This window comes from Geotrypetes seraphini, chromosome 14 (assembly GCF_902459505.1).
Source record: "Geotrypetes seraphini chromosome 14, aGeoSer1.1, whole genome shotgun sequence".
Taxonomy (NCBI): domain Eukaryota; kingdom Metazoa; phylum Chordata; class Amphibia; order Gymnophiona; family Dermophiidae; genus Geotrypetes; species Geotrypetes seraphini.
This window is the reverse complement of record NC_047097.1, coordinates 44,760,442-44,778,775: the sequence shown is the minus strand read 5'-3', so window position 1 is coordinate 44,778,775 and position 18,334 is coordinate 44,760,442. Positions and strand designations below refer to the sequence as shown.

The 18,334-nt window shown below is 43.0% G+C and overlaps 1 protein-coding gene across 1 annotated transcript in view; it reads right to left on the bottom strand.

Annotated features, from left to right (window-relative positions):
- MYO1E (myosin IE) overlaps positions 1 to 18,334 on the bottom strand; it is a 395,564-nt gene that overhangs the window by 157,350 nt on the left and 219,880 nt on the right. Inside the window, 3 exon segments of the mRNA XM_033920720.1 lie at positions 7,331 to 7,465; positions 9,122 to 9,253; positions 17,391 to 17,480. Coding sequence (XP_033776611.1) covers positions 7,331 to 7,465; positions 9,122 to 9,253; positions 17,391 to 17,480 — 357 coding nt within the window.

Sequence of the window (18,334 nt, the reverse complement as noted above, 5' to 3'; positions counted from 1 at the left end):
CCTCCACTGCGGCGGGAGCCTGAGCCGGCATAGGCGGTTGAGGGGGGAAGGTTGTGGTCGGAGTTGCTAGGCTGCAGCGGATGTGTGAGTTGCGAGTGTGGGGGCCTGCAGCGGCGCAAGGTGGAGAGCAAGCTGTGGTGACGTTGTAGGCACGCATGCACACTCATTTTTCCACAACGGGATCAGGGAACACGATTTTTTAATGCGCATGCGCGGCCTATCATTTTATTCTATTAGATAATGGAAATTGACACCTTCGAATCACTAAATTACAAAGATTGACAGATCCAGTGACAATTAGACACATAAAGCTTTGGGCAGTGAAACCTTTTGAGCCCAAAGTGGTGTCACTGAGGATCTGGGGAAGTATCCATAAGGGATATATAAAAGTGACTGTGAAGAAATTATCACTCTCTCTGAATATTGGTATCCATTGTGTTATCTCCTTAAAGAGTTTTTTCTAATGCGTGCATTGTTCGATTTAAAAAAAGAAGCCCTAACAGCAGTGACAGGAGGCTGCTTCCCCTGTCACTGCTGTTAGGCTTCTGCGTACATGTCAATCGCTGAACGATTGATCTGTCGGATTTGCACCTCCGTGTAAATCATTTGCATGCAAACTTGATAGCGCATCGATCATTCCTGGAGAATCGGCCAGAGAATCAGCCAACAGCGGTCTAGTCGGTATCTTTAGTGCATCTAGACCAATGTGTTAACTTTAGCAATTTTCAGACTGTTGATTAAAGTGGATAAACACATATTTCATCTGTGCAGGTGGCTTTGAGAATTGACTTCTAAAATCGAGGGACCCTGCGGTACACTAGAGAAAGACTTGCATTGCCTGCCCACTGGAAAGCTTAAGAGGAAGATCAATAAGAGTTGGCTGAACAGAGAATTTCCCTCTTTACTTGGTACTGGATGTGCCTGCTGGGAGCTGATTGGAGGTAGATTTGTGGGAGACCATCTCCTCCTGTGGCGAACCAACACACTCTGTGAAGTCGCTGGTGCAGGCTGAAGAAGAGATGGATCATTTTTCATTTGTGGGGGGCAATTTGACAGCACTGTTGGGAGATGTCCATGGAGGAGAGCACCAACCGAGCAATGCTGGTTGTCTTGCTCAGTATTGTTTCTGGCAGGGATATGAGTTTGAGGTCATTCTTTACATGGAAGAATGTCCCTTTTAATGGTCATTTAATGAATGGTTTCCCTGATTTATCACCTCTTACTTCAACATAATAGAAAAGAATTTCTTGCTGGGAGGCCCTAGGCTAGCAAGATGGTGATGGTTTTAGAAAATAAGATGTAATAGAAATAGAGCGGTCTCAAATGGCATATTTTACTATTTGGCCGAATACAAATGTTTATCAAGTTTATTAAAACCCTGATATCCTGTTAAATGCTACACCAGATCAAAATGGTTAAAAAATTAAAAACAAATTTATAATATGGACAGGAACGCCATAATAATTATAATTATAGAGAAAGCAATCACACAAGAAAATACATATCCAAATACTATAGTAGAAACCCTTGTCAATCCAGGTGTGGAAATCCCAAAGGCCCAATGAGAACCCGCTAAATCTGAATACGAATACCGAATGCAAATAATGGGCATTGAGCTTTAACATAAGAAATAATAAAAGAAGCAACGTGAAATCAGAAATCAAGCGTTTATTTCAGTAGGATTTAGCACAGTAGAGCCCTGGATTACTCGTATTCAAATTTAAATCATTATTTGGCTGAATGTTTCAGGGCACTGTTTGGGGTCGAACTGAATTGAAAACGAATTAGAATGGGACATTGTGTTTTATTATTAAACAAACTGATTATCGCAAATGATGCAGGCCTTGCCTTCTCCGAAACGTGGCTCAAAGACATGAATTCTCCCATCTTTGCCCTCCTGGATAAGGGGTTATACACACCGAACTTGAATATATGGCATGAAAGTTGGAAGATAAAATTGACATGTCCTAGCAGCATAGGTATCTTGCTAGTTTACCGCTTCCCAGGACCACGGACAAACAATATCACAAAAATGCAAAAAGTTATCTCAAACCTCACCTGTCATATACAAGAGTAACTGTCTTAGGTGACATTAATATTCAACTTGAATCCCAGAACCACGCTAATGTCTTTAAATTTCTCACTGACAGCTAACTTGACCTCAAACCATCAACCCCAATGCAAGAAAAAAGGCACACTTTGGATATCATAGCATCCAATCCCAACCATCTTGTCACCAACACTGTCTGGAGAGCTGTTCCCTGGTCAGATCACTATTTATTATCCTTCAGACTCGCCCTATACAAGGAAAACATACCCCCCAAAGGATCCTATTAGAAAAACTCGAACAAGGAGGAGAATCAATACTAATCAATTCTGGAACAAGGTATCTGAAATGTTAAACACAATCTCAAACAAATCCATCACTCTGCTTACTAACTGGAACCACTTGATGGTTCAATCTCTGGACTCTATAGCCCCACTACAACTCTGAAACAAAAGAACTGATAAACCACTACCCTAGTTTACCGAATACCTAAAAACAGAAAAGCAATCATGCTGAGGACTTGAAAGCCTATGGTATAAAAATCAAGCTACCAGAACATAAAATAGCCTGGAGAGTTGCCATCGATAAATACAAATTTAATATTGCTGCAGCAATCCCCCCCAACTCCCCCCCAAAAACACACTATACCTATAAAATTGAAAATAACAACTTTGACATCACAAAACTATTTTAGCTAATGCGTACCATGACTAAACCTCCAGAACTAGGCTCATCTGATAAGTTGATTCTCAGCCTAAAGCTCAGATCCTTGCTGACTTCTTCCTAAGCAAGATAAATACTATATAATGAGAGGTTGAAAACACTTCCATTACTGTCTCTCCAGAACCTTCACTGTGCCCAGGGTCATCAGACTCATGTGTTGCTGACCAAACTTGGAGTTCCATCTCACCTCCAACACCTACCACCACCTCCATGCTCCTGAGAAGCTTTCCACTTGCAGCAGCATCCTTGACAACTGCCTTAACTGCCTATTAGCAGAAGCTCCAGATAACATCATAACTTGGCTGACTAAATTCCTAAACAGACTACTACATCACGGTCAACTACTGTTCCAGATCAGTAACACTGCCGTCACCCCGATTCCCAAGACTCAAAGTGCTGATCTCTTGATTCCTTCAAATTACAGACCAATCGCTGGCATTCCAATATTAACCAAGCTACTAGAAATGCATGTCAGTAAACAACTCTCTGCCTATATCAAAAAATTCTCCTGCCTCCATCCCACACAGTTCGGATTCTGCACTCAGCATAGCACAGAATGCCTACTAAACTAAACTAAACTAAACCTTAAGTTTATATACCGCATTATCTCCACGGATGTGGAGCTCGGCACGGTTTACAAGAACTTAAAATATAGGAAGAGAAGGAAAAAAAAGGTTTACATGAACTTATATATAGAAGAGTATGTGGGGATAGAATTACATTTTAGTGAAAAGCCAGGTTTTCAGTTGCTTGCGTAATAATTAGAGGGAGCCTAGGTTCCGCAGCGGGGTAGTAAGGTCATTCCAAAGACCTGTGATTCTGAAGAGAAGAGATTTTCCCAGTTTGCCTGCATAGTGAATACCGTGTAGAGAGGGGAAGGATAGTTTATATCTTTGGGCGGGTCTGGTAGAGTCAGGACTAGAGGAGTTATGGTCCCTAGGAGATCAAATTACAATTTGACATATCAGCTGCTTTTGACTCAGTAGACCACCCCCTACTTTTAACCAAATTAAATGAAATATGCATTTCCGGCACTGTCCTAAACTGGTTCAGTCTTCCTACAAAATAGACAATACCCTGTCTACAAAGATGAAACATTCTCCAAAAGCTGGCAAGCATTCTGTGGCAACCCATAAGGATCCCCCTCACTCCAATACTGTATAACCTCACTGAGCCATACTAAATTCAGCGACAACGAATACATGCTATCATACGCAGATGACATCCTTCTTCTTATCCCTATCAAGCATGACTAACAATGCAATCTAGAGAATATCAAATGGCATAGAGAAAGTATACTCATGGGAAGAGTGTGGCGCAGTGGTTAAAGCTACAGCTATAAACACATATTTAATTTGCTTTTCACTTACGTTGGCATCAAGACATGGAACAACCTACCAATAGTCATTAAGACTGAACCTAACTACTGCAGATTCCGAAATAAAAACCCTCATCTTTGAAAACATATACTCTATTGGGCAAGTTACTTAATCCTCATTGCCCCAGGTACTAATGAGTGGGAGCCCACTGGGACAGGTAGGGAAAAATGCTTGAGTACCTGAATAATTTGTAATCCACATAGAATTGTAGGATATGTGGAATATAAATTATTTTTTTTAAAAAAATTGATTGTCACTTAAGATGTACCTCACTTGGACTGTACACTATACTTATGTTCTGAACTACCAAATCAATGTTATGGTCCTTCAACACTGTCTCCTCCACTCCCTTCGTCATTCTCTCCAAAAGCAATTTGTATCTATCATAATAAAACCCTTAGTGCGCATGCACACTTTAATCTCCGTGTTCCATGCATCCATGCTTTGTGCTACCATGCCACACATGCACAGTACAATAATTTGCCTGCCTCACCCATGCCTGCCTCAGTTGATTTCTTGCCTTTTGCCTCAAACTCCGACGCCAGCTGACTTTCTGCCTTCTGCCTACGCTGCTAGAACGCCTCTTCTTCTCACCCCCGGACCAGCAGCAGCAGCAGCCACGGTTTCATCAAGCAGCTGTGGGCCCTTGCTAGGATGGTGGGCCGGCCTAGCTAAAGCCCCAAGGCTGCCTGATGAAACCGCGGCTACTGCCGCTGCTGGTCTGGTGGTGAGAAGAGGAGTCCCGGCAGCTTAAGCAAAAGGCAGGAAGTCAGTCAGTTGACATCAAGACAAGGGGAGCAGTGAAAGGGTACTACTGGACAGGGGGGAGGTAAAAGGAAGGGAGAAGGGCTACTTCTGGACAGGGGGAGCAGGGAAGGGGTGCTGTTGGACAGGGGGAGGTAAAAGAAAGGGAGAAGGGCTACTGCTGGACAGGGGGAGCAGGGAAGGGGTGCTGATAGATGGGGGAGGCAAAAGGAAGGGAGAAGGGCTAATACAGACAGGGGGAGCCAAAAAGGGGTGCTGCTGGACAGGAGGGAGGTAAAAGGAAGGAAGAAGGGCTACTGCTGGACAGGGGGAGCAGGGGTACTACTGGACAGGGGGGAAGAAAAAGGAAGGGAGAAGGGCTACTGTGGACAGGGGGAGCAGAGAAGGGGTGCTACTGGACAGGGGGAGGTAAAAGGAAGGAAGGACTACTGCTGGACAGGGGGAGCAGGAAGCAAAGAAAGAAAGGGAAAGAACGAAAGAAAGGCCTCAGCGCCCTATTGTGCTAAAGATTTACACATCTAATTTAGCACCCGTTAATGTAACGGGCTTAAACACTAGTACTTAATGATCCATCGTTTCTACTCCTAATTCTACTTATACCAAATTTATTGTAAATTGCATTGAACCTAGATAGGCATAGAGCGACCCAGAAATTGGAGATTAGATTAGATTACAAACTACCCAAAGGTTAGGACTCCTTTTACTAAGCTGTGCTAGTGGTTTTAGCGCGCACTTAGCGCGTGCTGCAATGCCGTGTGCACTAGACGCTAATGCCTCCACTGAGCTGGCATTAGTTTTTCCACGTAGCGCGGGACTTAGCGCACACTAAAAACACTAGCTCACCTTAGTAAAAGGAGCCCTTAATGTTTGCAGATTCTTTTTTAAAATATCCACAAGATTAAGCAAGTCTCAACCTGGAAGTTTCAATTCTGATCTCTATATTTTATTTAACTTTTTTTTTATTTTGATTTTATTAAACTTTTCCACAGTATAGTAATAAAAGATAAGAGAACATTAAGTAACAGGTCCAGTAATTGACAGAACCAACAGCCCTCCCCTATTCAAATATCCCAATATAAAAATAAAAAATAATTTAACAAAGAATAAGAACTGGAACCATTCAGAAGCTCTCAAAAACCTCCCAACCCACCATCCTCTTCCCCTCCCTCATTTTTTTATTTTATTAATTTTAAAATTTTCTATCTTGCTTATTAAATAAGCGGGTAACAATTTTTACATACACAAAATAAGGACAGATACATCCATACAATAAAAAGACAGGTTACAATTGGCTACCATTCTCTTGTTACTAATATATCAAAAGAAACTGAAATAATCAACATCCAATCTTTAATTAATACATTAAAAACAATTTTTTATTTTTACAAAGGCCAAAATACTGACCATTAAATCTGGGCTTAGAGCACTGGAAACTCCTTTGTTAAAATGTGTTAAGCTCAAATTTTAAGTTTGAAGATTTTATTGATTTAAAATTTTAATTGTGATTAATCATAGAATTAAAGGTAGGTTATTTATTTATGTTTTTCCTACTGTAGCTCCATGTGACTCTGTGCAAGTCAATTAACTTTCCATTGCCCAGAGTCACAAGGAAAAAAAAATCAAAATGTAGTGGGGGGAAAAAAAATCAAAATGCAGCCCTAAAAAACATAGGGTTCCTTTCACAAAGCCGCAGTAGAGGTTTCTGCTATGGGCTGGAAAGGTATATGCTCCGATGCTCACAGCCAGAATTAACGAATAAAATGTAACGAAAAAAATAAAAAATACATATTTAAAAATTACAAATTAAGGGGGTCCTTTTACTAAGTCGCGCTAGCCTTTTTAGCGTGCACTAAATGCTAACGCGGCCATAGAATATAATGGATGCGTTAGCATTTAGCGTGCGCTAAAACGGCTAGCGCGCCTTAGTAAAAGGACTCCTATACAACCTAAAAGGGTAAGCAGAATAGCTATAAATGGCCTTACAGCTTTCACAGCCTACTTCAGAAAAGGAAATCCAATTTTAAAGCATTTTAGTAAAATGATCCCTAAATCATTATGATAATGCTTCCAAAACATCTCCTTTGCTACCTCCTTTTATGTGGATAACTTTTGATTGACTGTTGAGATTTTTGGTCAAAAGTTATGTTTCCAAACCCCAAAATCATAAATGGAAAAAAAAACCATAAAAAGATTTATGTGATTAACGCTGTAGTAACTGCATAAGTCTTTTGAATACTGACTTCATAATTTTTTTGCAATTTCTAATATTTTATTGATATACACTCCATGTACCAATCTACATTTTACCCAAATACCAGAAAACTAGAGCTCCTTAACTCAGATCAGTATAAAGAGAAATGACCATCGAGTCTCATCCTCTACCTTCTATTCATGTTAGTATTGATGGAAGACTCACCATTGTCTCCTTGAAGTCACTTTTGTCATTAATATCATCTACCTTGTAGGATCCAGATTGGCTTAAGTAGTAGTAATAGTCTATGGTAGTAACACCTAGGTTGTTTCTTTGTTCAGTGGAGGCACCTTCAATAAGCTGCATAATGAAAAATTATATAACGTCAGAAAATTTCATTGTTTTCACCTCTGTGGAACTAGCCTATTTATCATGATTTTCTACCAAAAAGCATAGGCTTAAAAAAAAAAAAAAAAAGTCTTGTTTTAATTTATGAGATCTTGGACAAGTCACTTAAACCTGCATTGCCTTAGGAATAAACTAAGGGTCCCTTTTACTAAACAGTGCTAAAAAGGTGGCTTGTCTTGTCCTCAGTGCAGGTCTCTCCATGCACTAAGGCCACCTTTACCACCAATGGAAAGGCCAATTGTTCATTTTCCCATTAGCAAGTGAGCGCTTACTGACAGTTATTTTCTAAGTGGGTGTCCCTGGTCGAGTGCGGCCCCGGTCGAGGGCGATGCAGTGTTTTCCTCTGCTTCCCCCGGGTGTTTACCGTCTTGCCGGCTCCCTCCTCTGTCTTGCTGCAGCGTTTCCGTGTTTGTGCGGCCCCAGAAAATTTTTTTCGCCCAATGCGGCCCAGGGAAGCCAAAAGGTTGGATACCCCTGGGCTAAACTAAGGTTAGAAGTCACTTTTTTTGGATTGCTTAAAGTGATCACTTTTTTATAATGCATCGGGAAGCAATGTTAGAGCATCAATCGCTCTCCTTGTTTACGTGGCATTTCAATATTAATGAGCTTATTTGCATGCTTGGATCGGGAAATGAGTGATCGTGCAGAAAACCACGCAGTAGCCGTTTTCTGCATTGGGTCGGCAAATGTAATTGTTGCTAAAGCTGTTAAAACAGATTTAGCGACAGTCGCTGGCTTTAATGCATCTGGGCCAAGATGTCTTAGGTCAAACTCATTATAAAGCAGCAGGATCTCACATTGCTGAGTTATTTACATGTCTTGTAGACTGTCTTTGAACTGACCACTATTAAATGCCACATACTTATGCACTGTCCTTTGCAACTGGAAATTATTGATCCAATCAGCATCATGTAATGTAAAATCAATTTATTTATGTACAGTAGCCCATTTAAGTGAACCATATTTATTCTCTTCCTAAATGTGTGTTATGCTTTAGAGATCTGTGACATTCTTTTCATTATATGGGTCTGTCACCAGTTTAAACACGCAGATGATGTCCCTTTCTTTAGCAAAAAAACATTTAATATTAGAAAAGCTGAGTGTACTTCAGCCCTTTCAGACAAGTATTTGCTGTCAGATTAATTTTTAGCAAAGACTCTTTTTTTCTACGGCTGTGTGATACATTAAAAAACAGAAAGGGTCGCTGGATCTTTCATCCACTTTTTTTTGTTAATAAATTTTTTATTAGCATTTTCATAAACATACATCTTATACATATATAACACAATCCAACATACATAATATTATATCTAATACAATACGAAATATGCTATGTAGCCATACAATCATCCAAAATAAAGGAAAAAACATATATTATAACTCAAAAATTAATAATAAAGAATTAAAACATGAATCTAGAACAATAAGAACAACAAAAAAAGCTGCAGAGTGTCTTTACATCCACTTTTTAACTGCTCACCTTATTAAGGCTGAATGATGTTAGGTCACATTTCCATAGGTCATTTTCCTAGGTTCCTGCATGGATCTTCCCTAGCACTGTTCATAAAATTTGGCACAAGGAACAAGTAAATGAACATTTATTCTGACCTGATAGAAAATGTGAAAACTGCGTTCTCCAGGATTCCTCATGACCACACGTGACTTCTCCAGCAGGAAGTTGGAGATCTTTCCACCATCAGGCTCCCCGCCTGGGCTAAACTGGATTTCAAAGTACTTCCCCTGCAATTAATAATTACACCAGTTACTTGGCGAGGAAAATGCACCCTGGCCAAGGCATATTCTTTCTCTAATAAGGAAGTTAATTAGAGCGCTGCAAATCAAAGTATCTCGTTTCACCCTCCAGGTGCCTCGGGCTGCATGTTTTACTTGGCACCTAACAGAGATGATGATTTTGTTGTTGGGTCAAAGCCATTATCCAAGTCTGTAGTTACAATTCTAGGCTAAGAGACAGTATTATAATTCTAAACAGATATAAAACAAGTTGCTAGGCTGCTGATGATGTAAAACAGTGGTTCCCAACCCTGTCCTGGAGGAACACCAGGCCAATTGGGTTTTCAGGCTAGCCCTAATGAATATGCATGAAGCAAATTTGCATGCCTATCACTTCCATCATATGCAAATCTCTCTCATGCATATTCATTAGGGCTAGCCTGAAAACCCGATTGGCCTGGTGTTCCTCCAGGACAGGGTTGGGAATCACTGATCTAAAAAATGGTCCTGGAAAGCAAACAGTTAAGAGGGGTTTTCGTGCCCTTCTTCCACTGGTACCTGCTTACCTTGTGCCCGCCCCAGGCCAGAGGTACTTTGCCCTGGAGCCCCCACTTACTAATCCACTACCTCAACCCACATTCACTCCCTAAATCACTCCACTTGTTCTTCAGTGTGAGAGTATAGAAAATGTATTCAATTTTGGTGGATATTTTTTATTCATGTTTTATTACATCAGGCTAGATTTATTAAGGTGTGTTGATACCGGTATATATTTTTAGTAAATAGGTCTCGCTGCCTAAAATTGGACCCGCAGTTAATGTGTGCTAACGGGATAGCATTCTTTAGTTAATGTAGTTATCAGTCTACCAACTCACACAGAAACAACCACCACAATTAGTAGGGTTATCATATTTAAGGACAGGAAACCCCAGATACGTGGCTCCACCCTGTTCTGCCACAGCCCTGCCTTGTTTCACCCCCAACTCACCCTGTTCTGCTTCCAGCCCCGCTCCCAAAAAGCACCATTTTTTTCTGCCGACCTCCAGACTGTATCTGGAGGGCCTTCAGCAAGCACGGATGTGGTGACGTTATCCGCGCATGATTGTTGAAGGCACTCTGAACGTGGCTGGAGCTCAGGGCTTTCTAAAAACCAGACAAAGAGGATATCTGGTAACCCTAACCTCAATACTGCGTTCTTTAGGGCTCTTTTACTAAAACACACTAATGAAGGGTTCCCCAGTTCCCCAGGTTCTCAAATGGCTGCACTAACCAGTAGGCTACTCCGATCTCTCCATATTGCGTTCAACGTTCAGGCAAATCATTCTCCTTCATTTATCGACAGACTTCTGATCCTGTACGAAACCTCGAGTACTTTACGATCATCTCAGCAACATCTTCTTACGGTTCCAACTGTTCATCAGTTATTTTATGACACAACTCGCAAAACATTTACAGTCAAACCTTGATTTGTGAGCATAATTCATTCCAGAAGCATGCTTGTAATACAAAGCACTCGTATATCAAAGTGAATTTCCCCAAAGGAAATAATGGAAACTCCAGATGATTCGTTTCACAACCCAAAAACTTTAATACAAAATACTATGAGGGGCATAATAAAAAAAAAACAACACGTCTAAGTTCCCTTTTGGCCTAAGGCCTTAAACATTGAAAGTAGAAGCAGGGAAAATGTCCATTATCAAAAAAAAACATCCAAAAGGAGGTTTTTTAAAATAATGGCCTGTCTCTACGTTCAGCTGTTTAAACACCCATACCATCACTACGTATAAACTTACACCATATAATCAACCTAAAAAAAGCCTAAGTCCCAAATGCCCAAAACAAAGGCTTTTAGGTGAAGGAGGAGCCAGTCCTTTGCCTAAAAGCTGGATTCTGTAACCAGTGTCTGTCAAAAAGAACACCGGTTATAGAATCCACCCCTCCCTACAATGATCCGGGCAGGACAGAGCCCAAACATTCCTGCCCCGCGGCACCCCAAACCCCCGACTACGATCGGGGCAAGAGGGAGCCCAAGCCCTCCTGCCCCGCGGCATCCCAAACCCCCGACTATGATCAGGGCAAGAGGGAGCCCAAGCCCTCTTGCCCCACGGCACCCTGAACCCCCGACTAGGATCGGGGCAAGAGGGAGCTCAAGCCTTCTTGCCCTGCAGCACCCCCACCCGCCGATTATGATGGGGCAAAGGGGAGCCTCAGCGCTTTGCCCCGCGGAACCCCCACCCGCCGATTACGATGGGGCATGAAGGAGCCCAAGCCCTCTTGCTCTGCAGCACCCCGAATCCCACCGCTGATTACGAATGGGCAGGAGAGAGGCCAAGCCCTCCTGCCCAGTTGAACCCCCCTATCCCCCCACCCTCACTAAGATACGGAAAAGAGGGATCCCAGGCCCTCCTGCCCTCGACGCACCCCCTCCCCTGAACGCCCCCGAACCCCTGAACGACCCCCCCACCCCAAATCCCCCTCCCCGTACCTTAAAATCGTTGGCCGGACGGACGGGTGCCAAGCCCATCCTTCCGGCAGGCCAGCCATCCCAGGAATGGCTGGCCTTAGGGCCTGATTGGCCCTGGCGGCTCAAACCCTGGTGGGGCCTGAGGTGCCTGGGCCAACCAGAATCGGTCCAGTAGCCTTAGGCCCCTCCGGTTGGCCCAGGCACCTCAGGCACTACCTGTGGGTGGGGTTTAAGCCGCCTGGGCCAATCAAGCCCTAAGGCCAGCCATTCCTGGGATGGCTGGCCTGCCGGACGGACGGGCTTGGCACCCGTCCATCCGGCCAATGATTTTAAGGTACGGGGAGGGGGATTGGGGGTGGGGGGTGGGTGTTGCGGGTCGGTTGGGGGGGGGACGACAATCAGGGGTTCATGGGGAGGCGTCCATGGGAGGGGGGTGCGTCGAGGGTAGATGGGCCTGGGATCCCTCCTGCCTGTATCTTAGTGGGGGTGGGGGGTAGAGGGGTTCACCTGGGCAGGAGGGCTTGGTCTCCCTCCTGCATAATTGTAATTGGCGGGGGGGGGGTTCAGGGTGCCGCGGGGCAAGGGGGTTTGGGCTCCCTCTTGCCCCATCGTAATCGGCGGGTGGGGGTGCCACTGAGCAAGAGTGCTTGGGCTCCCTCTTGCCCGGATTGAGTCACGGGGAAGGGCTGATCACTGCAGGAGAGATGACTCATCTCTCCTGCCGCAATGGTAATCGCCCACCTCCCTCCTAACCGTGGCACTTCAGGGTGAGGATCGTCGGCAGGGGAGATGCCCTGTCGCAATGCTCACCCCAAAGTGCCGCGGTTTGGAGGGGGGGTGGGCAATCACCATCGCGGCAGAAGAGATGAGCTATCTCTACTGCAGCGATAGTTTCAGTAGGTGGTAGGCAGGTTGCTGGGGCCGCTGAGCTGCAGCGATCAGCTCAGCGGCCCCTTTTTTGGCACTTATACCTGTTTTGACTTGGTCTAAGTCAAAACGTATAAGTGCCGACTAGACAACCTGCCTAAACTTTTGGTTATACCTGCTGTACGCCTAGGTGTAGTTTGGCCCACCTCACACCCTTTCCCCTCCTCTAAAAATACCTCTTTTTGCTCTATGCATTTAGAGGCAGGGGAAAGGCCTAAGCTGGTTTTAGATACGTCTAAAACCTGCTTTGATTATGGGTACTTGGATGATCAGGCTTTTTGATTGTCCAAGTACCCATCTAGGCCACTTTTTAGACGTTTTTTTTATTATGAGCCCCTTGAACACCTTGAATCCGGACAGTATTATCGCCACTCATCTAAACAACAGAACCCGGACATTATTATCTCTATTCGTCTAAACAACCTATCACTATCTACTATCCATTACCAATTTCTCCTGGAAAAGTCCAGAATAACAATTGTAACTTAACGCATCCTTGATTATATGTACTGTAAAGCTACTGGAAATGTCCAGTCTTCTAAATTGTAATCCGCTTAGAACCGCAAGGCACAAGCGGAATAGAAATCACTAATGTAATGTAATGTAATATGTACTTGTATTGCAAGACCTTGCTCATTTAGAATAGTCACTTCACTCCTGCAGCGTCAGAGAGTGAATAACCATCGGCTCAGTTGCGATGATGTAATGTGTGTATACTGTATGTGCTTGTATTGCAAGACATTGCTTGTATATCAAGTTAAAATTCTAATAAAATATTTTGCTTGTCTTGCAAAACACTTGCAAACCAAGTTACTTGCAATCCAAGGTTTTACTGTATTCTGTAGTCGCTCCTACTCTATGGAATACCCTCTCCTTAGCGTTAAGACTGAAAACTAACTCTAATCATTTAAAAAATAACCTTAAAACCTCTCTTTAAGGATGCTTTTGAGACTTAGTTAAATGGATCACCTAAGTCTTCCCCTTCTCCATATCGTTCTTCCCATTACCTTTTCAATTTTTTATTTTATTAATTGTAAACCCTCCTCTTTTTTCCTCTTGTGCCATGTCATGACAATTCAAATTCACATTCACATACATATGTCCTTTCCCTTCTTTTTAATTATTTTTGTTTGTTTTCAAATTGTTTTATATTGTAAACCGCACTGGTATTAAAGCAATATATCAAACCATAATAAACTTGAAACATCTTTCATTAATACAACTGTTAAGTTTCAACATCAGTTATTTTGTCACCAATACAATTTTTTTTACAGGTCCTGGATGTCTTCATGATCCTTCTGACCCATCCAATGAATTGGGAAGTACATAAATTAACCTTAAGAGCCAAAAGAGCATTTGCTGAGCTCATTTTAAGGAGGCAAGAAAAAAATGAGAGCAAAGTGTTTTAGCAGATTGTGTTGTACTTGGAACAGACAAGTCAGATATTCTCTGGGGTAAAAGAAAGCAGCCTGAATAGATGGGATTTTTTTCTTCTTTAAAAAAAAAAAAAAAAAGCTGTTAAAACATTAAGCTGGGGGAAATTGGTTGTTTTGGAGAAGCTGTGATAATATCCAAACACATGTGCAGGATAGCTTAAGAAAGCACTTCTATGCATGATCTTTACACAGTATCAGCACAGTCTTTACACCATGGTCTATTAGATAAACCCTCTGAATACCACTTTGCTTTTTTGCTATTTGATATAAGAACATAAGAGCATAAGAATTGCCGCTGCTGGGTCAGACCAGTTGTCCACTGTGCCCAGCAGTCCGCTCCCACAGTCGCCCCCAGTTCAAAGACCAGTGCACCTAACCGAGACCAGCCCTACCTGCTGCTAGTTCCACAGGAACTTGTCTAACTTTGTCTTGAATCCCTGGATGGTGAAGAAGTAGGGTCTGGGACATGTACTAATTTTCAGAAACAGAAGAGAGTCTGGGCAATAGATCAGGGGTATGCGACCACAGTCCCTGAGGGCCACAACACAGTCCACCATGATAAGGCCTAGAAGAGATCGGCATTAATCTCATCCATATTCATTGTGGGCATTCTGAAGACCTGACTGGCAAGGATTCAGTTGAGAACCACTGTTCTAGCGAAACCCTCATCTTCATTGGTTTGTGAAGGTTTTCTGAGAGGTTTGTGAGAGCTTTTCCGTCAGCATTTCTGCAGCCACTAAACAAGGTCAGTGCCTGATTACACAAAGAAACACAGACCAAACCACACTGTGGTGTAGCTAGGACTAAATTTTTGGTGAGGCCTGGAGTTAACGCGATGCAGATATTGACTCCGCCTCTAGGACTCCCATCATTTGCTGTACTGCTGCCACTGACTGGGTTGGCCTGTCTCTAAAGTGGAGGGACCATGACTCATCCAGGCCCTTCCAAGGCTATGCCCTTGGTAGAGCCTATCCCTGGTGTGGACAATCATTGTCCCCAAGGGTCATAATCAGTGGCGCAGTAAACGGGAAAGTGGACTGTCCCGGGAGCCATCTTGGTGGGGACGCCAGCACCTCTCCTCTTCTTCGTCCCCATTCGTTCCCACTCCTCCCCCATCATGCATGCATCTTCACTCTCCCCCCCCCTACCTAGGGTTGCCAGATTTTCCAATCAGAAAATCTGGACCCCTAGACCTGCCCCCAGGCCCACACTACTCTGCCCCCCCGCTGCCTGCTCATGTACACCGCTCCCCGCTGTTGTCTGCAAATCGCATCGGGCAGGGAAGAAGTCCACACATGAGCGGTGACATCATGCGTGTGCGTGACATCTGTGAATATGTGGACTTCCTCCCTGCCCGATGCGATTTGAGGAGGCTTTTCAAAACCCAGACTAAGTGCCGGGTTTTGAAAAGGAGGACATGTCCAGGAAAATCCGGATGTCTGGTAACCCCACCCCCACCGTACCTCTAGCTCTTTACTGGTGCAAGCAGCAGCTCTGACCTGCTATTCGCGCCAGCCTCGGCACTCTCCTCTGACATTACTCTAAAGTGCTTGCTTTTTAAAGATGCTTTTGAATCCTAACTTGGACATACCTCTGCCATATTAAATCATTATTCCACTTTTTCTCTTTAAGAGTTTTTTTTCTCTCACCTCTTGCATTGCCCTTAGATGTTTCTTTACTATACAAATTGTAGTTCTTCCTCTTTCTTTCAATCTTTTGTCATGTTTCTTATATGATTACTTGTTTTCCCCTCATTTCAATTGTAAATCGCTTAGAATTTCATGTAAAGTGATCAAACAAATTTTAATAAACTTGAAACTTGACTTTTGGGTCCCGTGATTAGGAGGGACAGCCGGCACGGGAAGCTGCTCATGCCGGGGAGGCTAAACAGGTATGGGGGAAGGGAAAGGGCGCATGCGTGGCAGGGGTGGTGGAGAAGAGGGCGAGGGGGGGTGGTGCCACTGTCCTGGCCGCCTCCCACCCTCACAATGCCAGCGGCCGTAATCCAGTTGGGTTTTCAAGGTTTCCACAAGGACTATGCATGAGATTGATTAGCATGCACTGCTTCCATGATATGCAAAATAGATTTCAACACATTCATTGTGGAAATCTTGAAAACCTGAGTTGTGGCCCTTGAGGGCCGTGGCTATCCACCTCTGATATAGATAAAAGCTGACATACACAGCCAAACTGGAATATTGCTACACCTTGGGTTTTGGCCAGGTACTAGTGACCTGGATTGGCCACTGTGAGAACAGGCTACTGGGCTTGATGGACCATTGGTCTGACCCAGTAAGGCTATTCTTATGTTCTTATGGAAATGAGATTTCATGCAAAAATCACACAGAGGTCAGAGACCAGAGAACTGAAACCTCAGAAAACTCAGCACACGTGGCTGTCATGGCTGGGAATTAATCCACAAAACAAAATGTAAACAATGAAAAACCTAATAGCTGATTAACAGAATGACAAAACAAAAGAAATAGGGAGATACCTATTTCATTGGACCAATTTCATGATTTATTAAAAATTAGCTCTCAAGTTTTAAGTTTATTAGGATTTTATATACTGCCTATCAAGGTTATCTAAGTAGTTTTTACAGTCTGGTACTCAAGCATTTTCCCTGTCTGTCCCGGTTGGCTCACAATCTATCTAACGTACCTGGGGCTATGGAGGACTGAGTGACTTGCCCAGGGGCAGAAGGAGCAGCGCACAACCCACAACCCCAGGGTACTGAGGCTATAGCTCCAACCACTGCGCCACACCCTTCTTCAGATCAGAAATAAAAACCCTTACTGAATGCCACTCAAACGATATATAAAAGTACCACACCAAGTTTATTTTTGTCTTCTAAAACACCCTCAGAAGAGAGTTACTGGAGCATGAAACACCACTTGGGAGCTCAGCCTGACATTCTGGCTGCATTTCACAGGGCTGTGGCTACAAATTCTGCCGTTGCTTTTGGACTTGTGGGTGAATGAACAATGCTACTGTTTATAAAAAGACAAAGCTGCACTAATTGTTACAGTCACAATGACTGGTCAGTAGGTCACAATGTTCATCTTTTCCATGCTCCTAGTGGCCTCACTTAATACAGATAGGACTGCTTTTAAAAACAGCCATATGCATGAAAAGAACACTTAGTACTGGGACAGACGAAGGAAAGTGGGAAAGGTTTTAAAGCAAATCTGCTCAGCTGGGCAATTATGGGAAAGTCAACAGTTTTCTTTTAGAAAATACATCTGTAGAAAAAAAACAACAATAACCCTACAAAGAGCTGACAGCACACAGAGGCCAGCTGTAGAGAGGAATCACTTACAAATCTGCTGGAGTTGTTGTTTCTCACTGTCTTGGCATTTCCAAAGGCCTCCAGTAAGGGGTTAGATTGGAGAATGATATCTTTCACGTGCTGAAAGCAAAAGGAAAACAGACATTTTTTTTTACAGTCCAAGCAGCAATTTTTTAGAAATTATCTTGTGAAAACAGAGTATCATACTGAGTTCAAGAGAGTTGGAGAAGCGCTCATAAGAAGAAGAAACTGTGAGTGGCAAAAACTCCTTCATACAAGATCAGTAGCACATTACTAAACCTATGAGTCTGAGCTCCGAAAATCAGGTCTATGGTAGAAGAGAAAAATGGAGAAAGAACCAAATAGAGAGACATACAGAAAAAGATGAAGGTTCACGTTTCCTGCAGTGTAAAATTTTTGCCTATGGAGCCTTCAATTCAGAACACTAACCTGTGTTATTACATTTTGAAGTTAAAATGGATTACACCTAACAATTTGAAGAAAAAAATTAGAAATAAAGATTACACTGAATACAACTGCAAACACTTCTCTTTTTCTCAAATGGAATTTTTAACACTCTGCCTTGCCCATCTCTGGTATATACTTAAGAAGGGCTGGCAACCCCAAGCACATATGCCACACAAAAACCTTCCCGTCAACAGACTACTTTCTGAAAAATGCTGGCACTACAAGCCTTTTCAGAACTTGTCAGCTGGCTCTGCTAACCTAATGATGTATGAGACAAGTACAGGTGGTCCATGAGCAATGAAAATGCAGAGTGTCAACATTTGGCAATGAACAGAGCCAGGCAGGAATGTGGTGACAGGGTTCAAAAGACATTGGTAGCCAAGATCTAAGGTCCCTATAAATTCCTCCTCTTTAAGCAGGGTTTGTTACCTCTTTGTACTGTTTTTTTTTTCTGTGCCATGTCAAAAAAGGTTGCCATTCCCAACTCTATAATGCTGACTCATTGA